At 50.1% G+C, this 26,976-nt stretch overlaps 1 protein-coding gene across 50 annotated transcripts in view; it reads left to right on the top strand.

Moving 5' to 3' along the window:
• CACNA1C (calcium voltage-gated channel subunit alpha1 C) overlaps window positions 1-26,976 on the top strand; it is a 700,658-nt gene that overhangs the window by 601,324 nt on the left and 72,358 nt on the right. For 31 of the 50 annotated variants that reach the window (XM_064377545.1, XM_064377576.1, XM_064377544.1 and 28 more), the window contains 11 exons: window positions 1,413-1,545; window positions 3,973-4,102; window positions 5,324-5,383; window positions 9,900-10,006; window positions 13,153-13,240; window positions 13,773-13,880; window positions 14,679-14,731; window positions 15,050-15,196; window positions 16,585-16,786; window positions 18,538-18,696; window positions 19,283-19,393. In XM_064377545.1, the coding sequence (XP_064233615.1) occupies window positions 1,413-1,545; window positions 3,973-4,102; window positions 5,324-5,383; window positions 9,900-10,006; window positions 13,153-13,240; window positions 13,773-13,880; window positions 14,679-14,731; window positions 15,050-15,196; window positions 16,585-16,786; window positions 18,538-18,696; window positions 19,283-19,393 (1,298 nt within the window). Of the gene's footprint in view, window positions 1-1,412; window positions 1,546-3,972; window positions 4,103-5,323; window positions 5,384-5,529; window positions 5,590-9,899; window positions 10,007-13,152; window positions 13,241-13,772; window positions 13,881-14,678; window positions 14,732-15,049; window positions 15,197-16,584; window positions 16,787-18,537; window positions 18,697-19,282; window positions 19,394-26,976 lie in introns of all 50 variants that reach the window. The other 19 variants (XM_064377571.1, XM_064377563.1, XM_064377574.1 and 16 more) reach the window with 2 other exon arrangements.

The following is a 26,976-nucleotide window of genomic DNA, read 5'->3' as shown; positions in this document are numbered from 1 at the left end:
GTCTCTCCTTATAAGGATAACAGTCATTTCTTTTTATTTTATTTATTTATTTTTTTGAGACAGAGTCTCCCTGTCATCCAGGCTGGAGTGCAGTGGTGAGATCTTGGCTCACTGCAACCTGGGCTCAAGTGATTCTCCTTCCTCAGCCTCCCAAGTAGCTGGGATTATAGGCACGCATCACCACACACGGCTAGTCATTAGATTTAGGGCCCACCCTAGCCTAGAATAAACTTCATCATAACCAATTACATCTGCAAAGGCGCCATTCCCAAATAAGGTCACATTGCGAAGTTCGAGGTAGACATGAGTTTGTGGGGAAAACTGTTCAACCTGCTGTAGTGAAGCATTCAGAATATAGTTTGATGTGAGTGGACAGTTTGTTAGGGAATAATAGGTGGTAAGGCTCTGACTGAGAAAAACGTTGAGCACTAATTTACAGGCTTCAAGTCTCTCCCATGGATAGAGGTTGTAATAAAAGCAACAAACACTTACTTACATAGCAGCTGCTAAGTGACAGGCACCGTTCTGAAGTATAGATGTACTATTATTATTCCACCTTACGTGGAGAAACTGGGGTGCAGAGAGACTCAATAAAATGCACACAGCTAGAAAGAAACGGCTAGGATTGTGATCCAGGAGATTGGCTGGACAGACTGCTCTTCACTCCCATGTTGTTACTTTCCCTTCCGAGCATCTTAAACACATTTGCCTAGCACAGGGTGTTCAGTGCTTGCTCCCATGGGCATTGTGCTTGCAAGCACAGGAATAAGCTGTTTGACTTCGGTCCACATTAAATGTGGCCACTGGCCGGGAGCACAACGGCACTTCTTTAATTGGTGTCAGTGTCTAAACCTTTGCATGAAGGGCCTGTTGTGGTCAGTAGTATTGTCCTGTTATCTCAACAGCACATTTTTTTTTTTTTTTAGTTTCAGAAATTGGGAAAGTGTTGGTTTTTGAATTCCTGGAACTTCCAAGGGTGGGGTTATTTGCAAGGGATTCCACAAGCCAACTAAGCCACACCCTTTCCCCCACCTGCCGCCTAGATAGATGAGTAACCCCTGGCAGCACCCTATCCTACCTGGTCACCTTTTCTCATACCTTACAACTAGGGTGACAACCACCCCAGTTTGCCCAAGACTAGGGGGTTTCCTGGGATGTGGGGATTTTGGTTTTTAAACCAGGACAAGTTGGTGACCCTACTTACAATCCCCCTTATTGTGCACTGCCAGATTAGTCTTTTCCAACAGAGATGAGCTGCAGCAGCACCCACAGGGAGACAGCAGAATATCTGCCTTGGTTGGTACCCTACATTTTCAGAGCCACAATGATGTCTGCCAGTAGGAAGGTCTCTGAAAGTGGTAAAATAAGTGGGAGTGCTGGAGTTATTTAGAATGGTGCTGTTCTTCTTACAGGAGAAGATGATGAGGAAGAGCCAGAGATGCCTGTCGGCCCTCGCCCACGACCACTCTCTGAGCTTCACCTTAAGGAAAAGGCGGTGCCCATGCCAGAAGCCAGCGCATTTTTCATCTTCAGCTCTAACAACAGGTGTGCGGCAATGGTGGGGAAGGTGGGGTCCTGCTCTCTCTAGTACCAGCCCGACAGCTTCCTGTATTTTACCTGAACCGCTGAATGGAGCCTGAGACTCTCCCAGCTTCCTGCAAATTATATAAATAGACACTGATTTAGGGAAGAGTCCTGGATTTTAAATCAGAAGACCTGTGTTTATTTTTCTCTCCACTTTTTGAAATGTTTAAACTCTACTTCTATTCAAGACCTCCTCCTGTCCATTAGATTGACCTTAGAATATTTTAACTCACTCATCTCCTTACTTACACAGAATTGTCATTAGTATTTTTGTCCAACTTTTATTCTTAACCCAACAAGTTAGTGAGTCTTATTATTATATAGATTGTGTGTTTGGATTTATGTACACCTTACCATTTTATTTGTTCACCATTTTTTTACTCATTTCAGTCCATCTTTTTGCAAACATTTTCTTTCTTCCTAAAGTACATTCTTTAGAAGCTCCTGTAGTTCCATAATGACGAATTCACTTGGCCTCTACTTATCTATAACTGTTTTCACTTCTTGCTCTTGAAAGATAGCTTTGCTGTGTACCTCATTTTAGACAGACAGGTTTGTCTTGCAGCACAAGAAAGGTGTTATTCTACTGTAAAGTCAGCTGTCATTCCAACTGTGATTCCTTTGTGAGTAACCTAACCTTTATTTGTAGCTGCTTTTAACATGTTCTGTTGCCTTTGTGGTTGTACAGATTTACTATCATTTGTCAAGATGTGGATTTCTTTCCATTTATCTTGCTTAGAATAGATTGTGCTTCCTAAGCCTATGGATTTAGATTTTTATTCAGTTATTGAAAATGTGCAGCAATAATCTTTGAATATTGTTTCCCTTTAGTTCTGTATTTCTTCCTTCTGACACTCCAATTGGACATCTGTTAGACCTTTTCATTCTGTCCTCCCTATTTCTTAGAGGGTCTTACATATCTTTCATCTCCTTGTCTTTCTGTATCCTAGGAAATTTCTTCAGCTATATCTTCCAGTTTCTTAAATCTATTTTCAACTTAATCTATATTACTGTTTAAACCAATTTTTTATCTTGACCATTATATTTTGATTTCGGTCAGTTCCATTTGTTGCTTCATTTTCCAGATCCATCACTCTAAATCTAATGGTTTCTATCGATTTTTCATCTTTGTGACTTGGTCTTTTATTTCATTAAATATTTCAAATATAGTTGTTTGATAGTCTATATCTAATATTTCCAATACCCCCAGGCTTTGGGGTCTAAATCACTTATCTGGTGTTTCTTCTGATTTCTCATTTTAGTAGCTTGTCCTTTCGTGTGTCTGGTGTCTGATGATCTTTGATTGGGACCCCAACACTTTCTCTTCATTTGTGAGAGTCCTGAGGACCTAAAGTAGGACTGGGGAGACTTTCAGATGCCCCTAAGAGGTGTTGGCTCAGCCTAAGAGTCCCAGGCTTTCCTGCCCCACCTCAAGACTGGCTTAACCTGCGGTTTCTTGACACCACTGCTGTTAGTGGCTTCCATCCTCTGGCAACTCTGCCTTCCTGGCTCTCCATACACAGCCTCAGCTCAGTGGGGGTTTATGGGAGGGGTTGTTGGTTTAAACTAGATGATTCTTGCAGACATCTCCAAACTCTCACAAACCAGAATTGTCTCAGAGAGTTTGACCCTTCAAGGGTTTGGTGCTTCTGCAGCAGGAGGGCTTCTCAGAGCGTTTAGTCAACCATAATGCCAGCAGCAGAAGTCCAAAGGCCTGTGTTGAAGCCCTGACTCCCCCACCCTAAGGCTGTGTTTCTGGGCAAGCCTCTCCTACTTTGGTTTCAGTGTTCTTATCTATAAAATGAAGGTGATGACACCATACCTTCCTTCCTACACTGTTGTCAAGATGAGATGGTTACAAGACACTTTGGCATTTAGGAATCTAGAATTTTTGGTACTGTCACTGGGTACCTAGAAGTTCAATTGAATAATCGTGCCGGGGCACGGAAGTGAATTACACACAGGAGCAGATCACCCACAGAGAGTCGGCTTGGCTGGCCTCTCAGCATACCCAGCTCCAGGTAGTCCTGTAGTTCCCTATGTGGAAGCACAGAGTAGATCACATAATGACTTGTTTTCAATGATAGGGAAAATAAGTCCCCAAACAAAAGCCAGTTGTTAATGTCAGAGCAGGATTTGGAAATTCAGAGAGTCCACAAGGTCTCAGATGTAACCTTCCAAAATGTCAAAGGTGATATGTGCGCCAGGGGTTGTCATTGCTGCTGTCATAAGCAGCAGTAAGACTTCAGAATGAAGAGGTCACTTCAAGCCAACAAGCGCCTGTTGCCAGCTGCTGGAAAGAGCTGAGGAAAGGGGCTCCCAAGAGCCGACTGCTGCTCCCCTTGTCTCCCTTGACTTGTCTCTCCTCCTGTCGCCCCTCCCATACAGGTTTCGCCTCCAGTGCCACCGCATTGTCAATGACACGATCTTCACCAACCTGATCCTCTTCTTCATTCTGCTCAGCAGCATTTCCCTGGCTGCTGAGGACCCGGTCCAGCACACCTCCTTCAGGAACCATGTATGCATTGCCTGTGTCCTCTGCACTCCTTACCCCTGGGGCTGTGCTGGGCCCACAGCTTCTGTTGCTGACATCATTGTTCAATCAGGAGCCCAGTTCTAGATGTCAGAAACAGATCCACAACTAACATTTCATTAAGAGAGTAGGGGCTTTGATAGAAAACCAACCTAGGACCACAAGCAAGTAAGAGAGCATGTACCCAAATGCTTGGGCTGGTTTGATAACTGGCAAAAGTCGGGACTTTCATTGCCTGTGGATGTTCCCCAGGAAGCTCTAGTTCCCTGCAAACTTGGGAAAATGTGGCTGCTGACTACAGGCCCCACCCTGCTCCCGGTGTACTCTGACCAGAAGGGGAGCATCGGCAAACAGGTGCCACTAATAAGCCTGACCTTACCTAAAAGAGAGTCTTGGTGCCTTCTGTAGAGTGGAACCAAATGTGAGGACCCACCCAAGGCTCCGGTGAACAACATTAAAGGCCAGTTTAAGATTTGCTATATCTCAAAACTTTGTCAAGTCCCAACTAAGTGGGCATGAAGAGAGCCCACTGGTCTAAAGCCATACCCATGCCAAACCACTCTGTGGCCCTGGGGCCTGCTTGGTCCAGGGCTGTCTTACTGAGGTTAGCAGGTGTTGGCCCCATCCCTGCTCCATCACCTGAGATATAATAAAGTATGCAATCCTGGAGCCGGTCCTCAGCCTGTGCAGCCCTCACCTGAGGGATGCACCTCCCTTGCCCCAGAGGACATAACCCAGGAATAGATTTCCACCAACACAGGAAGTTGGCCAGCTCAGTCCCACCAACGTGAGTAAAGCATTTTGAATCTCCCTGCAAAAAGACAAACCCCATTCTCTGTCCTTTTGACAAGCATCTCAGTGGTCCGATTTGGGTTTGTAAGTAAATTGGATTAATGGGAAGAGCATCCAACCAGATGCTGCTCAGATCCAGTACCAGCTGAGGCCTGCCCTGGAAGCTCACCTCACTTATCTGGGGGCTTCAAGGGAAGCCGCTGTGCTGCCTGAGGCTAGCTCCGCCTCAGGATCACTGTGTGCGTGCTGCTCACCCCCCCGTTTCCATCTGTGTCCCTGCACAAAGGCTCAAGCGCCATGCATCTCATTTTGAAGTGTGGCCCCTTTTCTGGTGAACATCCACCGACCTCTCCTCCCATCCTGCTTTTCTCCCTTCCTCATCCCATCCCCACCCTGTTCCTTTTTGTTTTGCAGATTCTGTTTTATTTTGATATTGTTTTTACCACCATTTTCACCATTGAAATTGCTCTGAAGGTAAAGCCCCCATCCCCCTCTGCTCCTCCTGAGCCCCTTGCGCCAGCACCAGCTCTCTGCCGCTGTCTGTCCTAACACACTTGCTCCTTCCTGTTGGTGTTGGGTTCACTTTCAGAGCCACTAATCCAATTATGCTTATTTTTCAGATCCTAGGCAATGCAGACTATGTCTTCACTAGTATCTTTACATTAGAAATTATCCTTAAGGTAATGGAACCTGGGCAATGCATCCTCTGTCTCTTTCTTTGTCTATCTCTGCTCTGTCTGGCTGGCTCTTGTCTCTTTACTGTTTCTTTCACTCTCTCTTTTTTAACTCCCAAGCCTGAAATTGGAAAAATGAGTGTCCCTCGCTTTGTGTGATGCACTTTGCCCAGACTCAGAAACCAGGAGCAGCCCACCCCACCACAGCCCCTCCCTCCAGCCACCCCTAAGCAGTCTGTGGCTTGGAAGGGACACATATTGGCTGTGCCAACATTGAGGCTGCCATTTCATTGGTTTGGGCTGCAGCCATCGGCAGTGCCTGACAGACATGCCCACACACACCAGCTCCGGTTAATTGATACCTGAGCCCTCGTAGGACTCTCCTTCCCTCCTCCTGCATAGTCTCTGAAAGTGGGAAACCTCCTGGGCGTGGAAGAATCACTCCAGCTGCTCTCTTTGGATGCCCATCTGTCCTTAGCACCTTCCTCAGTATTTGCAGCAGACATTGAGTCTAAGCTGGGGTTGGGGCCACATAACAGCGATCACAGGCCTAGTGTGAAATGTGGAGTTGGTCTCCCAGCTGAGGGCCTCCCACAGGCAACTATAGACTACTGCCAACCCCTCAGTCACCTGCTACAAAGCTTTGTCACAGTGTCCCTTGCCCTGAGCATGGGGGAGGGAGAATTGTGCTGGAGAGCTGAGTTCAGCAGGGTGAGAGCAGGTGCTAAAGGAACCTGAGCACACAGGCCTCAGCCCTTGGCTGCTGCTGGCCCAGCTCAGTTCTGCTACGGGAACTGCTACAACATTGCTGCCCTCAGAACAGGCAAAGCCCACCTCCGATAAACACTGGGATGAGAGAGAGAGTATTTTTCCATTTTTCTGGTGTGTTTCTGAGTCCGGAAACCACTGCATGGCCAAGCTAGTTCATCTGAGAGTCAGGGTGTGAGTTCCATGACCTCAGGGAACATGGGAGCAAGGGAGAAGATTCTACCCTTTCCTCAAACAGAAGGACTAAGGCTCTGAAGTCCATGCTTCAACTTTAGCTTCTTCCTGGGAGACTGGCCTGGGACTCCCCCTCTCAAGGAGTCCAGGCTCCCTTGTCATCCTATTGCTGTGGCCGATGCAAGCTGACGTCACACCTGACTGATGCCACTGCCAGCTGCAGGCCTTTCCTTCCCTGATGAGACTCCCTCATCATGGCCAGCCTGTTGATAGACATGACAGTTCAGTCACTTCCAGAGATGAATGGGTTTTTGTGTGCCTTCCCCTGTGTCCTTGTCCCCAGGGCACTCAAGTGCCCCTCGCTTCCATCCTGGTTCCTGCTAACCAAGTATGTGGCTCCGATTTTTCTTTTCTACTCATGGAGAGTAGATCTGGCCAGGCTCCGGTTCCTGGAGGTCGGGAGAGGTAACCAAAAGCTGTGTGGCTGCACTAAGATGCACTGCGGCGAAACCTCTCTTCCGTGGCGAGCTGCTTTGATTCCCGGACTTCAGATGCAGGGGGGCACACAGACACCAGAGTTCTTTCCCAGGACAAGAGAAGCTCTGAGGCCCCATTCTCAGTGCTCTTCTGCAGAGCTGCCCTTGTGGATTTCAATGGTGCTATTTCTCCTTCAGGATTGCCATACAAGCCGAAGTGAAAGGTCTCTGCAAGCATTGTCATGGCAAGGTCCTTCCCTCCCCTCCTATCCCCTCCCTCTCCTACTCTCTTCTACACTCAGTGTGCTTCTGAATAGAAACCCCGATGCCGGGACACTTCCCTGTACCTCCTTCCCTCTGGGTCCCTCTTCCTGGCCTGAAGGCCCAGTGTCATGTCGTGGCACAAATGACCGTGGCTGTCCAAGGGGGACATTTAGCACAAGGAAGAGTGGAAGGGCCTGGAGATGTTTGGCCTTAAAAAGGAAAGGCTTGTAAGCCCACGACAGTTGGCCTGAGTTATGCCAGGGACTGTCACATCGAAGAGGAAGAAGGCAAATCAGGACCAGTGAGTGGAAAACACAAAAGATAAGACAGGTCTCAAAACTAGAAGAGCTACCTGGAGAGGTGGGGATGGCCCGTGGTTGAGCAGAGAGCTAGCGAGCCACGCCCCATTCCTTTCCTTCCTCAGGATGGAAACATCTCAGCAAGGGCCCCTTCCCAAATGATGTAGAATTGGAAAGCAGGACCTAGGTGTCTGGCAATCAGAAAAAAAAAGGATTAAAGGGGGACAGTTAGCACTGGATACCTGAGCCTGGATTTTCCCGATGCCCAGAATGCCACAGATGACTTTTAAGTAAAGGCTCCATTTTCCCCATGTCCATTTGCCCTTTCTTCTACAGCCACTGTTCCTCAGCCCTGCCTGGGTGCAAGTTCCCACCGCCCCCATCTGCACACACTGCACTTGCTCAAGTGTTGGTCTTGTTCAGGGGTCCCCAGACAAAACAGGAGCCCAAAGCCAGAGGACAGAGTTGGCACTCTAAGCGTCGTTAGTCCACCCATCTGAGGACTGTTTTCTCCCAAGCACAGAGGATTTTGTTAGAGCTCAGTAGTAGCCTCAGAAGATCCATTCCAGAAGCAAGAAGGGATCAGACCCAGAGCCTTCCTAACACTAAAAGCGAGGTGGCTTGGCAAGTACTGGGCCTTCTGCAGGCACAGAGGGCTTTTCAGTGAACTATGGGAGCCTCCTGAGTCCAGTCCCTGGCAGTCTCAGGTCTTCACTGAGAGGCAGGGAGGCAAGCCTTCCAGATGGTGGGTCTTCTGGAACGATACTCCCTTGCATCTTTTATATAATCTACCCACTTCTAAAAACCATTGCACAGCACAGGTGCCTGAGTCCTGTGGGACCCCCTGCTGCAAGAGATAAATGGAAAGAATTAGGTTGCAAGAGCTATTTTTGCCCATTTCCCCCTGTGTTTGCTTTTGAATGGCTCTGCGTACACTCTGCCCTGGGCATGCTCTGATTCCAAAGAGATTAACTGAACCCCAGATGACCAGGGAGCCTTGCTCCACCTCTGCACCGTCAGCTCCTCATTTTTCCTTTTGGCCGATGCTTCCTGTCCTCTGCCTGTCATAGCCCCTATCCTGGATAACCATCGGCCCTTATGCAAGCTGGCAAAATGGGAAAGGCTATAAAGGCAAACTGCTGAGCACCTGCAGTGCACAGCTTTACACCAGTCTCAGGGGGAGGTAATAATGGCCGAGTCCTCTAACAGTCATCGTCATCTTGTGTGTTCTCTTTTAAAAAGTTTCCAAAGGGCTCTCACAAAGGCAGGGGATAATATCCTCACTTTGTGATGAGAGAACAGAACTCTCCTCATCCAGGAAGCATCCTGAATTCAAATCCAGGCTATAGTGACAGCTCACCCTTTTACGGAGCTCATTGAGTGCAGGGTGGAGTCCTAAGTATTTTACGTATAGGTGCTCACTTGATGCTTACAATCCTGTAGGGTAGATCTTACCCTAATTTTTCCAATGAGGAAACAGAGGCACTGGGGGAATTGAGTTTCTTGCTCCAGGCCACAGAAATAAAATACCACAGGGCTGGGATTCCAGCCCAGGCAGCCTGGCCTAAGAACCTGTGCTCTTAGACACTGAGCCACATAGCCCCTCTGACCACACAGCTTTTGCCCTTGAAGAACCCCAGATGCAGTCTAGAAGCAAAACAGTAGAATTGAGTTTAGAATATGTAGCATCAATCATAAGCACCTCTGAGGCCAGAAAGGGAAGGTATGCTAATTGCCAGAGTCACCAGTGGAACTTCTCACCAGGCACTAGGGTGACCAGTCTCAGGCCTAGTTTGCGTAAGACTGAGGGGTTTCCTGGGATGCAGGATTTTCAATGATAAAGCAAACCTGGGCAAACCAGGACTGCTGGGCATGCCCACCCCCAACTCCCTACAGATGCCTGGTGCTCTCAGCTGGCCTAAGGACTCAAATGTTTGGAGAGGCAGTAGGGAAGTGTGTCCCCAGCCCGAGAGCATCAGCAAAGGGCCCTGGAGGGCCAAAGCCCTGGACTTGGGATGTGGAACAGTGGGAAATTAGAATGAGATGGTGGGGCCTACTTGAAAGGGCTTCGAATGTAGGACTAAAGAGTCTGGCATGGCCTGGCAGGTGTAAGGAGCCACCCAGAAGTCCTGGGCTAGAGATTCTTGGGTGGCTGTGTGCATGGCTGCAGAACTCTTTTCTTGGCACCATATCGCCGTCTTTGTCCTTCCTGTTCCCCGTGGGATGGTGCTTGGGACTTGCCCAAGGGATGCTGTGGGACGAAGGGGTGGTGTGAGGGGTCTCTGGGCTAGGGCTAGGGCCACTCACACTCATGTTTCTCTGTTCCTCCCTGCAGATGACTGCTTATGGGGCTTTCCTGCACAAGGGCTCTTTCTGCCGGAACTACTTCAACATCCTAGACCTGCTGGTGGTCAGCGTGTCCCTCATCTCCTTTGGCATACAGTGAGTGGGACCCCCTCAGCCCATGATGGGCCATGCAGCTAGCAAGGGGTGCCAGAGAGGACAAGCAAACCCTGAAGGGCCGGCCTGCAGGGCCACAGCAGTGTGATGAGAGCGGGGTGGGGCCTCCGAAGCTGTGCATGGCGGCTTTGAGTTCTTAGATTTGTGTCCTCAGGGGTCTGACAGTTGGGACATGTTGATCAGGCAAGAATATGTTTAAATACCTGGGTTTTGCCATGACAGGCAGGTCCAGGCAGGGCTATTAAGAAATGGCTGTCTCCAGGATCTTCCTGCCTCCTCCACCACAGCCCCAGTGCCCTAGGCTGACCTTCAGCAACCCACAGTCTGCCACTGCCATGATCTCCCCTGACCTGGACCCTCCTCCCCCGTTTCTCTCCCTTCTCTCTCCAACCAAAGCACCTCATGTGTGAGTGTATGTGTGAATGTATGTGTATATGTCTGTGTATGTGTGGGGTGTTCGTGTGCATGAGTGTGTATGTATGTGTGGGGTGTGCATGTGTGTATGTGTGTTTGTGGGTGTGTATGTGTATGTATGTGTATGTTGACCAGTCGACCATGTGTATGTGTCTGTGTGCATATGTGTCTATATAGGTATATATGTGTGTATATGTGTACATATGAGTGTGTGAATGCATGTGTGCATGTGTTTATGTGTGTGTGTGACTGTATATTTGTGTAGTGTGTGTGCATGAGTGTACATGTGTATGTATGTGTGTGCGTGTGAGAGTGTGTGTGTGTTTTTCATTTCGCTGATCTGGGGTACAGTCTAGAGTTCTAAGCGCTCTCCAGGTGACTCCCCTGTACAGCCAAGGTTGCAGATCTTGTTCAGGTGTGAAGGATCTGATTACTAGTTCCTACCAAGTTCTAACAGCTGACAGTGTGAATCCTGCATCTTCACTTTCAAAACACTTCCATATACACATTCTTCTATGGTCCTCACACACACAAAACTATGAGGGAGACAGGGCAAGTGTTATCATCATGGTATAGATGGGAAATTTGGGGTTCAAGACATCATGACACTTGCTCAAGGTCACACCTATGTAGAGAAAGGCGTAAGTCCCAGGGCTCCTGGATCTCTCCTCCCAAGGGTGTTTTCATGATCGACTGAGATCAGGCAGGGACAGGGGCCTTGGGAAAGGCCCTTTACTGTGATCATCGATTATATTACCCCCTATTTTCTGCCTGGTAACCTACAAGTCTAGATTCAAATCCCAGCACGGCCACTCAATCACTATTTAACCTTGAACCAGAAAGTCTTCCTCTTTAGCCTGTGTTTTTCCCATCTGACCTTTAAATCCCTTCCACTGTGATTCAATGCAAACTGACTCCCTCCCAGAGAGACTGTAGGAGAGACACAGTGATAGATAGGAATGGCCTTTGCATCTCTTGGAATAAAAGACCCATGCACCAGAGAAATCGGATCTTTCCACCAGCCCCTTCTTGAGCACAATATCCTGACCATACCAGGCATGAAATCACCACTTGCTGGCCTGTCATTCATTATTTAAGTCCCAAAGCCAGTATGAGGCTCTCTGAAAGCTTGAGAGGCTATCTCAGGTAGTTAGCCCATGAGGGTTAGGATGTACTCCACAGCTGCTCACCAAGGTGGTATGGTTAATAACCCCCACCTGGGTAGGATGGACAACTCCGGAAACCATCCAGGCATTTTGCTGAGGGGGCCTGTGTCCTGCTGTCTCCATCACATTGAGGAAAAGCAGTAGCTTGAGATTCCAAGAAGCTCTGGCTTGGCCTCGGCATCCCAGCTGTGTGGAACCTGTAGTGCAGCGTAGGAGACAAAGGGACTGGACTTCTGAAGGCCAGTCCTAACAATCAACTCTCAAAAGAAAGGCTAATTGGAGAAAAGGCGTTCACATTTATTTAACGTGTATACCCACAGCCTTCAGAATGCAGACCCAAAGATACAGGGGAAATTGTCTACTTTTATGCTTAGGTTCAAAAGAGTATGGACAGCCATGTAGAAATGTGATTGGACAAGAAGGGTGGGATTCAATGTGAACGGACTAAGTGGGGAACCCAGTAAGGCCTGTCTCTAGATTCTCTCTGTGAAGCATTCCTTCCTTCTGGGTGGAGGACAGGATCCTCTCTGCAATAGGGGTCTTAAGATCTACACTCCCATATGTAGATTTGATAACTTTTTATGGCCAGTTTTTATACAGAAAAGCAGAGGGAACATTTGAGTGATGTTTTTAGGTTGTGCGGCTGGTTTTTGGTGAAACGGGGTTCTGGGTTCTGGTTTCTATGACCCGTCTTGGGGAAGAGGGATTCTAGTGTCTATGGCTAGCCTCGGAGGAGAAGGGGGCGGAGAGACAGGAGGGCAAGAGAGGGCCAGAGAAAAACTTTTGCTTCTGAGACTGCTTCTAAGGCAGTCATTTCAGGGTGGTGTTTCCTGAGCCCCAACAGTAAAGCCCATCCTTCCTTGGAGTCGTCAGTGTGCTCTGGGTGGGTTTTATGTATAGGTGTCAGGGGCAACTGTCTGGGATATGTGTTTGGAGATAAACAGTGAGAAATCTCCTCCCCGTGCCCATTGCCTCCAGCCACAAGGCCCGAGATCCCACCATTAGTACGGCATTCCTTTAAGTGTAATGATGTCTTCAGCAGGCATCATGATAAAAGGTATCATTCAGCACACAGCTAGGTGATTTACATAGAATTCTTATTTAACCCTTGCAAAGACATTCTGAGCTGATTACACCCCCATTTTACAGATGAAGAAACTAGAACTCAGAAAATTTAGGAAATTTGCCCTCAGTGCCTTGGCTAGCAAGTGGCCGTGAATTCCCATGGCCTTGCTCTGAGTTTCTTTCTCTGACACTGTGGATGCCTCTGTGAGTAGCACAGTACATTGCTAATGACCTGCCATGAGCCACCTTGCATGTGAGTTATTCACCCACAGGAAAGCCCCCGGGTTACAGGAAAGCTCCTGGTTCTCACAGGGTGGGAGACAGGAGTAGAGAACGGTCCCAGAATGTGAACGTCCCCAAGATGGACTTTATGTTTTCTCAGGTTTGCCTGGGATTCACCTGTCAGGACCCTCCCTTACCACATTATTTTTGCTCTCCCAGAAACAAGAGGCGCTTACTACACTGCCTATTTCCCTCTCCCAGGTCCAGTGCAATCAATGTGGTGAAGATCTTGCGAGTCCTGCGAGTACTCAGGCCCCTGAGGGCCATCAACAGGGCCAAGGGGCTAAAGGTGAGTCGAGGGCAGGGGTAGGAAGCCTCCAGCCAGCCCTGGGGGAGTGAGAGCTCCACAGAACCCGGGGTTGGGGGAGTGAGAGGTGAGGGGTGGGTTGGAAGGAAAAGTTGATGGTCAGGCCAAATGGCTGCCATGTGGGTCCCAGACACTGGTCCCACTGCATGTCCCTGTTCTGTAATGAACAGGGTAGTAAGGGAGGCAGCCATCCAAAATGTCTTCCCTAAGTAGAATGTGCCAAAGGGAGATCCCACTCAAGCCCTGTGCCCCTGTGGTGCCGCCGTCCCTATAACCCTACCACTGTAAGATGTGCAGTTAGCAGGGTTTTTCTCCTCGTAGTCACGGAGAGTCCAGTGGGGGCCTTTGCATCCCATTAGGGTCCATCACTTCCCATATGACTCTGGGAGCATGACTTTGCCCCTCTCAGCCCAATTACTCCCCCTTGTGGCAAACGGGCTGCCCTGCTACCTCCTGGAAAGGCTCCCGGCATCTCCTGAAGCCACGTCCCTCTCGCCTTCCCTTCCCACTGCAGCATGTGGTTCAGTGCGTGTTTGTCGCCATCCGGACCATCGGGAACATCGTCATTGTCACCACCCTGCTGCAGTTCATGTTCGCCTGCATCGGGGTCCAGCTCTTCAAGGTAAAGCGTGGGCTCTGTCGTGGTCCCGCTTCCCCCCTCCCATCAACATTCCTGGGAAGGGAGTTGGCAGATGCAGCACAAACAAGACAGTGGCCTGGGCCAGACTCAGCCTGGATGTAATCTCCACCTGCAGCCCGACTCAAGCTTCAGACCAGGGGAGGGAGGCATTGGGCCACCAGTCCAGAGGCCCCTCACTCTCTCCACTTCACCTGCCCTTCAGGTCACTGCCCTTCCTCCCTGTGGAACCTCTGTGTCAGTCACTTGCCTTAAGCTTGCAGCAGTGACCTATTATCAACAGCATCATGTCCCCGCTGCACCACCCAGCTTTCAGAGCCCTGCACTTGTCAAAATCAGCTCCCACTGCTTCCTGCGGGGCCCCTTGGCTACAATGAGGCCAGCGTCCTCCTTGGGTTCTGGTCCTTTTTGCCCTAACCCTTTTAGTTCTGCTATTCTCCCACCTAGAGCACTCTCCCCTGCCACCCCCAACTGTGTAAACTCTCATCTAACTCCTCTCTGAGCCCAGCACCGCTTCTCCCTCCCTGGCAAGACCTTCCTAGAGAGCACAGCTCCGATGGACCCGAGCTCCCGTTTTTGCACTGGAGTGCTACTTGTAGCACTGGTGTCTGTATTCGCCACTGTTCAGTTCATGTGGGTCAGGCCCTGCCCATCTGGATTCTGCACTTTTTATCCCACTGTCCCTAGCACAGTGCTGGGCTACAGAGATGCTCACTAATTGTTTTTGGATTGCCTCACTGGTTAGTGAACATCTCTAATAATACTCTGTTCTCTGCCTTCCAGGGAAAGCTGTACACCTGTTCAGACAGTTCCAAGCAGACAGAGGCAGAATGCAAGTGAGTGGAGATGGGAGGGCAGCCAGGGCCATGGCCGGTCAGCCCCGGGAGGCTGGAGGCTTGACCCGAAAGGAAGGACAGCTCATTTTGTAAGCCTGCAGTGGCACCTGGACTTTTGCCTACGTGTCACCTGGCCTCACTGACACAATGTGTAGCATGTTTTGTTCCTGAAGTTTCTGCCCAGTGAAGCTCTTCCTCTGGCTAGAACTGTGAAGTTCAAGCCAGGCAGTCCCATCCCACCCAGCATTCAGGGTCACTGGCAGCCCAGGCGTGAAGGAAGATGGGCGATCCCAGAGTAAACACCTTCTCCTCTCTCAGGGGCAACTACATCACATACAAAGACGGGGAGGTTGACCACCCCATCATCCAGCCCCGCAGCTGGGAGAACAGCAAGTTTGACTTTGACAACGTTCTGGCGGCCATGATGGCCCTCTTCACAGTCTCCACCTTTGAAGGGTGGCCAGAGTGAGTATGTAAACCAAGGCCTCCTGAACCCTGACACTCAAGGGCCAGCACTGACTTTCCATCCCATCCCCAAGTTTTCTTAATGTCCCACCCTCCTTGTGGAGGTCATATTTTGCTGGGTCCTCCCCAGGCAGTGAGGTATATTTCCAGAACAACTTATAGGCCACTGTCACTGCTGAAACATAGACTCTTCTTTCTCTAGAAGGTGTCAAGAAACTCCCACCAAAAATGACCTTTTTTTTTAGCTCTCTTTCCAACCTCAGCCTGAGTGACAGCGTCAGAGGTCTCTGTCTTTCCCTTATGGCATCTGGGAGCTGGGTGTAGGGAGAGTTTCTCCAGTGTGGGCCCTGTGGTCACCATAGGATTCGAGATTACCACTCCCAGCATGCCCTTCATTGGGTAAAGATGGCTGAGATGCCTCTGTTTTATTGACTGGAACCCATCTCCTTAGAAAAAGCCTTGCCTATATTTACAGTGGAAAGTAAGAAAGGGATGGAAGCGTGGGCTCCACTTCCACTGCAGAGGCAATGCATTCGTACCTACAGCAGCCCGTGGGCCTTGCATTCTGCATCACCTCTACCAGGCAGCTTCCCATCAGGTCCTTACATCTTTGTAGAGACACCTGCTTTTCCCCTAATATGTATTCCAGTGACATTAGAATCTGAAAGTCAAAAAATTCTAAATGTTTCTAAGTCAAGAGCAATGCGTGGATCTTAGGTGAGAGTTATCAATATTATGCAGTAAAATATAGGTGATATCTAGAGAATAACCAACTGCTGTACAGGGCTACAGAGGAAGAGGAAGAGATTATCCCTGTCTGTGAAGAGTAACAAGCTCCATGGGGCACACGGCCCAGGCTCAAATGAATGAGATACACATGTAAACTGTTTAAGTCTAAGACCACGCCATGGTGATGATGGGAGTAGCATGGGTCATCTGAGTGTTTTTATCTAAGTGGAAATTTGCTCTCAGAGAGATTTATTTTACATTCCCTCTAACATCCTCTGAGTCCATGCCAGTTTGCAACGCTGAGCTGTCTCAATATTTACCACTATTTCCAGTATTTGAAATCAATGTCCATGACTCATGTTACATTTAAATAGTTCTTCACAGTTTCAAAACACCTTCTTATACATTATTCTAAGTACCCTTCAAGGTAGGAAAGTCAGGAATTACTGTCTCCAATTTACAGATGAAGAATTTGAGTCTCAGAGAGGTTAAGTGCTTTGCCCAAGGTCACACAGCCAGTAAGTGGCCGAGCTGGGACTCCAACCCAGAGCTGTCTCCTGCACCCTGACCCCTGGGATCCTTGGAGCAGTGTTGCCATCCTTCCGCAGAGGGGATCCAGCTTCTCCAGTTCCCTCTGTGGGACCTGTCTCCTCCTGCAGGCTGCTGTACCGCTCCATCGACTCCCACACGGAAGACAAGGGCCCCATCTACAACTACCGCGTGGAGATCTCCATCTTCTTCATCATCTACATCATCATCATCGCCTTCTTCATGATGAACATCTTCGTGGGTTTCGTCATTGTCACCTTCCAGGAGCAGGGGGAGCAGGAGTACAAGAACTGTGAGCTGGACAAGAACCAGGTAGCTTCCTGGGAAGGAGCAGAGGGAAGCGGGGCCCACCCTGCAGAGGGATTGTCTCTTCACTCCTCAACCAGAGTGAGCTCTTAGTCTTTGAGAGGCCTGTGCAAAAGAAATGCAAATTCCTGCAAACCCCAGACCTGGCAAATGTACTCAGCCACCAAATATCTGTGAAGCTTCTACTTAAGGATACTCTACGATTGGTTTTGTAAAAAAAAAAACTCATGCCCTATCTAGAAGTTGACAAGTTAGAAGGACCCAAGTGGGTGAGCACCACTGATATGGAGGAGAGAAACTAGGATTGTGAGGGAGTGAGGGCTTTGGGGGTGGGGAACAGGACGGCTTAAGGAAACCACTCTTCATGGTTTCTTAAGTAAAACCCAGAGGCCTGTGTGGGAGGTGGGGGCAGGAAAGAGGCTTAAGTGGGAGTGAGATGGTGACGCCAAGTATCGTGACAGGTTCTGTTAGCAGTGAAGAGCTGGCAGTACTGTTGCTGAGTCAGGAAGCTGTCAGGGTAGGAGGTAGGTGTAGTCCCTCAGTTCTATTCCCCAGCTTGGCTCCTACTGGGAGGAGTCTGTGGGGAAACACATCCTTGTCTGTGAATAAGGAGTGCCCACGGGAAGGAGCACAGCATGGTGTGCCCCTTATGACCCCCGCCAGGCCAGCCAATGCCCTGTGAGTTTTCCTGTTTACATCTCGGCCACAGACTCACCCTGCTGACTGCTGTATGGACCCTGGTTTGAAAGAAGACAGGAAAGAGGGGAGGCCAGTTAGAAAGTAGAAATGAGAGAGGCTGAGACTCCGATCTAGTATCAGGTTAACGATGGAAAGAACAGGAGGAGGTGAAGTGTTAAGGCTCAGGCATTGGACATCAGGGCTGAGGGTTTGAGAAGAGGCTGGGGAGATTCCCCAATTCCTGATCTGGACGTCTGGGCACAGTGCAGAGAAATGGACTGGCTCCAGAGTCCCAAGAATCTAGTTAGCCCAAAATCTTCTTCCCTGTCAATGAACTGTGTCTTTCCATCTTATGGACACTAGCAAATAAGAAAGATTCATTTAGTTGGCCAAGTGTGGTGGGTCATGTCTGTAAAACCAACACTTTGGGAGGCCAAGGTGGGTGGATCACTTGAGGCCAGGAGTTTGAGACCAGCCTGGCCAACATGGCAAAACCCCATCTCTACTAGAAATACAAGCAAATAGCTGGGCGTAGTGGTGCATGCCTGTAATCACAGCTACTCAGGAAGCTGAGGCAGGAGAATAGCTTGAGCCCCGGAGACAGAGGTTGCAGTGAGCCGAGATCTCACCACTCTACTCCAGCCTGCTGGATTTAGGACAGGAAAGCAAAACTGAGGAAAGAAGTAGGCAAGGAGGGTCTAGGGCATGGGAAGTAATCGGTGAGAAGGCCAGCTGTCCGTCGGTCAGGAAGCACAGTCTTAGCCGTGCCACTCCCTGAGGAGCCACGTGCCAGGCATCACGGGGAGGGGGGAGATGTGCACTCCCTGCCTATGTGCTCGATACAGGGATTTGACAAGAAGGGGCTCTCTCCTTGATTAAGGGAGCCATGGAAAATTCAAGACATTTTCTAAATAACACCTCCGACCTGTAAGTGAGCTAGAGCAGCCGATGAGTCCTCTGACTTCCGGAGAACCCCACCCCACAGTGTGTGGTTTTGTTCACATCCCACACTTCTCTGCCAGCCCCACACACCCTCCAGGTAACTAACCCCACTCTCCCCATCCTCGCCACCCTCCCAGCGACAGTGTGTGGAATACGCCCTCAAGGCCCGGCCCCTGCGGAGGTACATCCCCAAGAACCAGCACCAGTACAAAGTGTGGTACGTGGTCAACTCCACCTACTTCGAGTACCTGATGTTCGTCCTCATCCTGCTCAACACCATCTGCCTGGCCATGCAGGTCAGTAGAAGGGGGAGCGCAGCCACGGTGCCACAGGAGGGAGCAGGCCATGGGGGTGGAAAGTGTACCGGAACTGCAGGGCCATCTCAGTGCGTCAGCTGCCTGGTCACCAAGGGAGGCAGCTGGAGAAGCACGAGTGTTCTCTGTCAAGGATGCGCTCCACTCTGGTCCTTAGGGAAGAATCCATGGCACCGTGGGCTGGTAAATGGAGAGAGGGGAGGAGATGGAGAAGGGAGGGAGTGAGCTGGACACATTCGTTGTGTCGGTAAGGCATGGCATGTGGAGGTGGCTTCTGCATCCACCTGTCTTCAGGGACAGAGCTTGTGCCCGAGCTCTCTTGAGTTCCAGAAGTCTCCATAGAGTCATCACGACCAATCAGGGAAGGAACACAGATGTGTTCAGAGATGACAGAGCAGGGAAGAGCCTGGAAGCTCTCCTGAGTCCTCCTGACTGCCCATGGAGAGTTGGGTTTGGTTCGGGGAAGGTCTTGCTCAGGCGAGGACCTCCAAGAAGGCTGGGCAAAAGGTGGGGAGGAGGAGAGACCTCCCTGCTCAATGTTCACAGCTGTTCCCCTCTCCTGATACAGCACTACGGCCAGAGCTGCCTGTTCAAAATCGCCATGAACATCCTCAACATGCTCTTCACTGGCCTCTTCACTGTGGAGATGATCCTGAAGCTCATTGCCTTCAAACCCAAGGTAGGCCTCTGAGAAAGGCTTTTGGTTCCCAGGCGTCAGGGGTGGGCAGGACGGGGAGGTGTCGTGCAGGTATTGAGGGAGAATGAGGGGAAGAAGACATGGTGAAGGGCCATCCCTGCCCTTATGATCAGTGCCCCAACTCCTACCCCTGCCCAGAGCTGAACCCAGGCCAGGGAACACTCTTAGCTCATGATGTTGACCCTGGCTGGGGTGCACAAGCAGCAGATTCCTCACTGAGCTGAACCTCTGAGCCTCTCCTGATGGTCCCTCTCCTATGCCCCATTCTCTAGTATATAAGCTGTTAACAGAAGAAACTATGTCCTTAGACTGGCAGACCAAACCTCTCCGGGCCTAGCTCCCCAGATCCACACAGACCTCTGTTCCACCCTCCTCCCATTTCATCAGCCACACAGACCAACCTCGTATAAAACATTCAACCAGGGCTGGATTTGCTCAGGGCTCAGGACTCCAGCCTAGAGGCGCCTCCTGTTCCCTGCTGCAGAGGTTATGGCTTTGCTCCTTACATGCTCTGGGGCAGGAAGAGCAATTACTTGCAAATTTCTCTGCTTTGCACCTTGTGTAAGGGCAAAAGATTAGGCCTGCTGCTGAATGAGGTGGGGTCAGATTTCCTGTCCTTTGGATCATCTGCGCTCTTCCTAGCCAGTCACCCCCACTGTCCTCAGTGGTGGAGGAGCAGATGCTGGTGTGAGCCACACCTTCTACCCTCAGCCTCTGTAGATGGGTCAGAACAACTGGCATCCACCGGCCAGGATTCACCACCAGGACAGCTGCTTCTGAGGGGGGCTGTAACAGCAACTCAGCAGCCCCTAGGCTACCATAACAACTTTTGGAGAAGGATGAGAAGGAAAGAGTTCTAGGAGAACCACACAGTTACAGACTTGAGGCCCTTAAAGACAATCTCCAGTAACTGTAGAGACAGTTTCTCCGGGTGCAGCCCCCCAGATCTCTCCAGCCTACTGAGCCTTATCCTCCCTCCTTTAGTAGTTTTCCCAGATGCAACTCAGAGCAACAGGAGGCCAAAGCAAGAGTTCCTCGCCATATCTTCTATTTTCATTCACATTTTTGCTGGTCTCAAGATTAATTGAGGGTGGGAGGGTCCAGCATGGCCTTCGAATCCATGTTCATTGAGGAGATATCCATAGTCTTCTTTGAATGAATATTCGATTCATGCTTTTGAATCTGAATCATGTGCTACACATATATCGTCGCATGTCGTCCTCAAAACGTCCCTATAAAGTAGGTATTGGCATCCCTCTAGAGAGGGGGGACATGAGGCTTAAACAATTAAGTACCCAGTATTATTTACTCCACTCCTAAGAACTGGCAGAAGGGAGACAAATCTGGCACCTCTGACTTCACTGTATTTTACACCACACTGAGGTTAACTAGCATCTTCCCATGTCAAGTGCTCTGCAGGTATTTTTCAGAAAGAAGGGAACAATCTTGGAAGGACTTAAAAGATAAGACAATATTCCTACAATACAGAGTCTTCCTCTCACTCAGAGAATGCCTGGGGATGCCAGCTGATTTTCATAGAGTAAGGCTCCTAAGGGACATCCTTTGGTGATAGAATGGCGGTTTCCTGCCTTCTCTAGAGAAGCAAGTACTCTTTTTCACCTGCCTGTACAAGTCTTATTTAGGAGCACAGAACTTGTCCTGACCTGGAGAGGATCCCTCGGTTGCCCTGACATCTTCCTTAGGGCACACGATGTCACTGCCCACGCATGACCCTATTCCAAGCCCTGCAGCCTAGGAGCTCTGACAGTTCACCACCCACAGCAGCATGACCAGCTGAGGTTAGGAGTGCAGTCACTGCCGAGCCGTGCCTCGGTCTCGGATGACATCCTCTCAGTGGGGAAACCGGCATTGTTTACATCCAGTGTCATGAGACATATGGTTTAAATATTTCAAAGCCTTGAGTCATTCCACAATTGACTCAGATGTGTTTCTGACGATGTCTGAGGCAGTCTGGAGAGCCTGCAGTGGACTTTCTGAATCATGCCTCCTGAGCACGGGAGACATACGGACAACCTTCCCTGGGAAGTGCATGAAATTGACACCTGCAGGAGCCTCCATCTACGCTCCACCTAAATCCTGCAAATCAAGGAACAAGCCAGTTTCCTAGAAGTAACCATTGGAGGTGGACTAAACCATAAAGTGCTTCCTAATTTCCTCTATCCCTGGTTTTCTATTATGAGAAGATGGAGCAAGATAATGGAGTCTTTTACCCAAGAATGAAGAGAGCCATCCTGGGGCCATTTGCATTTCACACACCAGGGTGTATCTATGATGTAAAGAGAAAGGGAAATGGATCTTTCCCTGTGGATTTCCCTAAAGGGGCTCTGGCAAGGTGGGGATAAAGGTCACCTCCCAGTTGGGAGGATCGTGGAGCGCAGCTGGGTCCCTGGATTCTCACTGAGCTATATTCTTCATTCACGAATAGACTCCAGGAAAAGCGACTCCAAAATTTTCAGGCAGAAAACCAAACTGGAAAACAATTGAAGCTCTGGAAGAAATATCCAGCTGCATCTGGCCCAAGAACCAGTGGCTTCCAACCATGACCCGAATCCATGACAGCTTTCATTCCCCACCCCTGACTGGGACCCTGTGCTGCACTTTTTATTTCACTGGCATGGTTGTTTGTGTATGACCCAGATGAGCATAAGCATTTGCTGTGAAAGGACAGCTAGGAACCACAGATGTGGAAGATAGTCTGATGTTGTCACTGCTTATGTTTTGTCTCTGCAACTGGTTGGTTGGTTGGTCCACCAGCCGGTCAACTTGTATTCTTTCTTCATTCTTTCATCATCTTCATGGTCATGGATGCTCCCAATTCCTTCATTTCTGTGTGTTCTCCTCACCACTCCATGGAAAATAAATTTACTCAAGTCCCTGCCTTAAATCTAACCACTCCATCCCACTCCTTAAATTCATACTCTGTTCACAAAAAAAGATTCACAGAAAGGAACTAGGGACCAACATAAACAGTTTAGAGTGAGTCAGTGCCCCACAAAGCCTCAGGAACCTGCAGAGATGGATTGAAGAGAGTGGGGTGGATCGTGGCAGCATTGATTTGAAAGTAAACAGTGAGCCAGAAGGAGCTCCTTCCCTGGAAGTGGGAGGCCATGACCCAGACACAACTGGATGGCCCCTACGCCCACATGATGGTGCAGGACCAGGTTGGGCAACATGAAAGTGCTGGTTGGACTATTCGGAAGGTAACTAAATAACTGGATTGTCCTGTCACAAACTGAAGCTTGTCAGGAAAGACGGGAAAAGAAATTTTAAAGATACCCCTATAGATTTGCTAAACTGAAAAATATGCAATGCCTGAAGAAAAAGTCTAACAAAAATGGCTAAGATCTCTACAGAGAAAATGATAAAATGGAAAGGAATTCAAGAAAAGCTGATAAATGGAGACATCTAGAATGCTCCTGAATTGGAAAGCTCAATATTATTAAGATATTTCTCCTCAAACTGATCCATAAGATCAATACCATTCAAGTTAGAACTCCCAGTTGCACTTTGCCGGAGGTGAGAATGGCAGGAGAGGGAGCTGTGCCGCAAATCTTTTAGGGCCAACAGGATGAGGCTGGGTGGTCCCAAGGCTTCAGTGTCTTCGGGCAGCTCTGATGTCACCAAGGAGGGAGTGCACAGGAGCCTGGCGTTGGAAGCAGCGTCTGTCTCAGCTACTCCACTGTCAGCTGCTGCTTTGGTAGTGGGAGCAATGATGTCACTTAGTTGCCTGGGATATGCTGTCCAGAATGTCTCAGCAAGGGCCCTGGGGGAGGAGAAGCTGCAGGAGGCCATGAGTGAGAGACTGGGCTCCTCCTCAGTTAAACGTGGTATGCCCAGCAAGGTAGGGGTTCACCGTGTGGAAGGCTCCTAAATCCTCCCCTCCCCACAGGCTCCCACCTGGGCCACGGAGGGGAGAAGCAGCTGAGACTCACCTCTGCCCCCCAGGGAGTAGCCAGTGCTCACATCCCCAAGAGGAGGACGCTGGAGGGACCTTGACCCTGGCAGCTCTCTGGAATGGTCCAGACGGGAGAATGGACCCAGAGTGAAAGCGCTCATTGGCCCTTCTGACCCCCTGCTTTCTTGAATAAGCTGCTGAAACCTCGAGAGGCCTGGCCCCATTCCCACGAGTTCCCAGTCTCTGCTCTCCTCTTTCTGTCTGGGCCTCCTCAGCCCAGCTGCTCCAGCTTCATGAAGCCAGATGGTTTCTCTCATCCCCCTACCCTTTCTTCCGGTGATTTTCTGCCAGAAATTGAAGCATACATCGTGGAGCCCCTGTTAACTGGGTTAGACAGTCTCTCACCCTGGCCCGAGTGAGTTTCTCCTGACTGTCAGTTCCCCCAGCCATCCCTGGCTTTCCTCAGCCATCCCTGGCTTTCCTCAGCCGGTGGCATCTGCGAGCACCCGGCTCTTTCCCTGAAGACTCTTTCCCACCCAGTCCTGAGCTGGTCCTAAGAAGGCAGCAAGCACAGGTGAGGTCTGGAGTTAGTTTTGCTGCTGCTGACCCTCATAGGGTGTGTCCCTGGTGATCCGTGGGGCACCCAGAGACTCTTTTCCACAGTCAATTGGACTTCTGTCTAGATTTCCCCATTAGCATTTTATTGACCTAGTGACACCGAAATCTGAGAATCCTGAGCCTCTCCGGGTTCTTAGCTGACCCCCTCTGGGGTGCAGAGCCTGGTCCAGCTGCTGGCCAGACTTGCTGCCACATGGCCTCCCTGCCACTACCAAAGCAGGGCAGCCTCCTCACCACGGCTCCTCTCCAGCCTTCCCGCCTGTGTCCTTGCCCTGCCCACTGGTCTCTGCTGCGCTTGTCAGGCTTGGCCGCAGCCATCTAAGTCATCTGGGCCTGGGCTCCTGCCTGCCCCCTCAACACACACACACACAGAGGATGTGGCCAGCATTTTCAGAGTATCAGCTAAGAATGGGGCAGTAGTACAGTTGCCACAGTCTTGTCTGTTTTGGGGGCTTCTTTGAAGCCCCTGTTATCTTTCAGGAAAGGGTAAATGATGGCAAGCATTGGTCTTGGCTGCTTCTCAGAGAGCAGAGGCAGAAAGAGATAAGGTTTCTCCTGTTCCCTGCCTATTGTCCTGAGGAATCCATTAATGAGGCCTTGGCACTTCCCTTAACGAGAGCGAGGGGACTAGCCACTAGCCTGGAGAATGAGATGCTACCAGAATCAGAGCTGCTCAGGACACTGGAGGTCAAATGCTGGCTCTCTCGGGGCCACTCGTCACAGCACAGCTCTAGGCCCAGCCTTGCCCCGGTCTCACTGACACATGTGCCAGCCAAGCTATAGGGAGAGCCAGGAGCTGGGATGGTCCTCATGGTGAGCACCCTGGAGTTCCTGTGCCAAAGCCGGCCTGCCCTGCTGGTCTTGGACTTTCCACATGCAGAGGCAGCCTCCCTCGTATCCAATGTGCCCGTGTGGGGCTGGGGATCCCGTGGCTTCCAGAGCAGTCTTCTCTGCAGGCTCTGCTGTTCATAGGACTGGTTTCTGCTCTGGGGAATGATGGTTGGCCCTGACGGGGGTGGGCACAGTCCCTGTGGAGTTGAGAAGTCTTTGGGGATACCCTGAGGATGTGGCTCAAATAGAAGGGTCATCGCCACCTACCTTGTTTTCACTGGGCTTGTGTCAAAGGGACAGATGAGGGCTAGGTTGGGGCTCTAGGTTGGCATATGGATGGGCACAGGGAAAGTTGGAATGAGGAGGTGGGTGCATGGGGAGCACATGGGAAGAATATTTGCTTCCACAGAGAACCAGAGGCCCAGCTTCTCATCTACTCTGTCAGCTCTGTCCATGTCTAGAAACTTCTGTCCTTAAGATTCAGCATCTGGCCTCTTTGGGCAAATAGCTTTCATCACATGACCTGAAGATGCTGCGGTCCCTCCTCCAGCCAGCTTGGGGTTCTCCAGGGGCATCCATGCCCTGTGAGATGCAAGGGGTCTTCGGAGGCTGAGAGTCCATATTGCTCTGGTGTGGACCCCTGTTTTAGGTGTTGGAGTCTTTGACTCCAGGAATGAGCTGCTCCCAGGAAAGGGACCAGATTCTGACATTCTCCTGGCAGGTGGAGAAGTGGGGAGGGCACCCTCAGCAGGCAACTCGACCCCCAAGTCAAAGGTCACATCTGCTTGTCTGAACAAGAGAAGAGAAACCACCTTTACAAACTGTGAGCCAGGCCTCTTTTCCTACCCAGGCCAGGGTGTCAGTCTGGCTGGAATCAGACATGTTCTCTGTCCCCGGGACAGGGAAAATGGACGGCACACCAAAGGACAGGCTCCTGAAGGTTGCCAGTGGCGATAGAAACAGCCACAGGAGAAGAGAGTGTAGGAGCCTATGTCAGAAGTGGCTCATCAGCCTAAGGAGAGGCCTGGCGAAGGCCACGAGGCCCCGAATCGCCCCACAGGAGCCCTGGGGCAGCCTGGGCAGAGGCAGTGGGAAGAATGCCAGGGCCAGAATTCCTCTAAATGCATCAGTGTGGCCACCTGAGGGGCCGGGGTACCCTGCAGGCCTGAATCCATCAGGCCTGAACTGGGCCTGCCCCGGAGGCAGGAGAGACTCCAGTGTCCACATACTCTTCCATGGGCTGTTGAGAGACATTTCAGAATGAGTTCTTAAAAGCTCAGTCAAGGACCAGGAGAAGGAAGGGGAAAGTGGGATGAGCAGCAGAAAAGGATGCACACTGGGTCCACGTCCTCTTTTCGAAAGCTGAGAATCTTCTAGGAACTCAGTTTGTTTTTCGGTCATGTTTTTGGCAATAATGACATTGCTGGCTGAAACGTACTTTCTCTCCAACTTGACCTCTGCCTCCACCTGTACCACTCACCAGGAATCATCCTCTTCCAGCTGTTTTAAATTAGCCATGCACTTCTGCATGGTGCAGTCATTTTTGTGAGGTTTTAATTTTTACAAAGCAAAGTTTGCTTTATGTCTTCACTTCATCATCCACTGCCCCCAGATTCCAGCTAGAGAGGAAATTCTGGTAGATGGAGACCCAGGAAGCCTAGTTCCCACCTCAGCATCACCTTGAACAAGCCAGGGCTGAGCAGACAGGGACAGGAGAGCTTCCTGCAAGCACTGGTTCCTTCCATGTCTGTTTCTCTGTGAAGTAGAAGACTGGCTTAGCAGACTGTGGTGAGACTGAGTGAGCTCATATCTACAGAGGAATGAAGGCTTCCGGGAAAGCACCATTCAGATGAAACTCAGCTGGATCCCTATGCCTGGGGAGTTTGCACCCAGTCCTCTAACTCAGCACCAAAGGAACTTCCCATCCAGACTGGGTGTGCCCTCTCTTGTCTGTGACCATTTTAAATGGGCCCTTTTGCAGTATTGGGATTCTGTCATCTTTCATCCTTGAGCCCATGCATTCTATCCCTTCCATCTGATTTCTACCTCACACCATAAAATAACTTTAAGGTTTGTCTTAATGCATCCTTGAAGCTGGGTTGTGCAAGCATCAACCATGCTACCAGTTCCTAAACTATCATTCCCCTTTCCTGTGGCCAATGCAACGCATTAGTCAGCTTTTCAAGCCTTCAGCTCAGTT

The sequence above is a fragment of the Aotus nancymaae genome, unplaced genomic scaffold (genome assembly GCF_030222135.1).
Source record: "Aotus nancymaae isolate 86718 unplaced genomic scaffold, 86718_ANA_hifiasm-v0.15.2.pri h1tg000016l, whole genome shotgun sequence".
NCBI lineage: Eukaryota > Metazoa > Chordata > Mammalia > Primates > Aotidae > Aotus > Aotus nancymaae.
The sequence above is the reverse complement of the archived record's forward strand: the minus strand, read 5'-3'. Positions and strand labels throughout refer to the sequence as shown.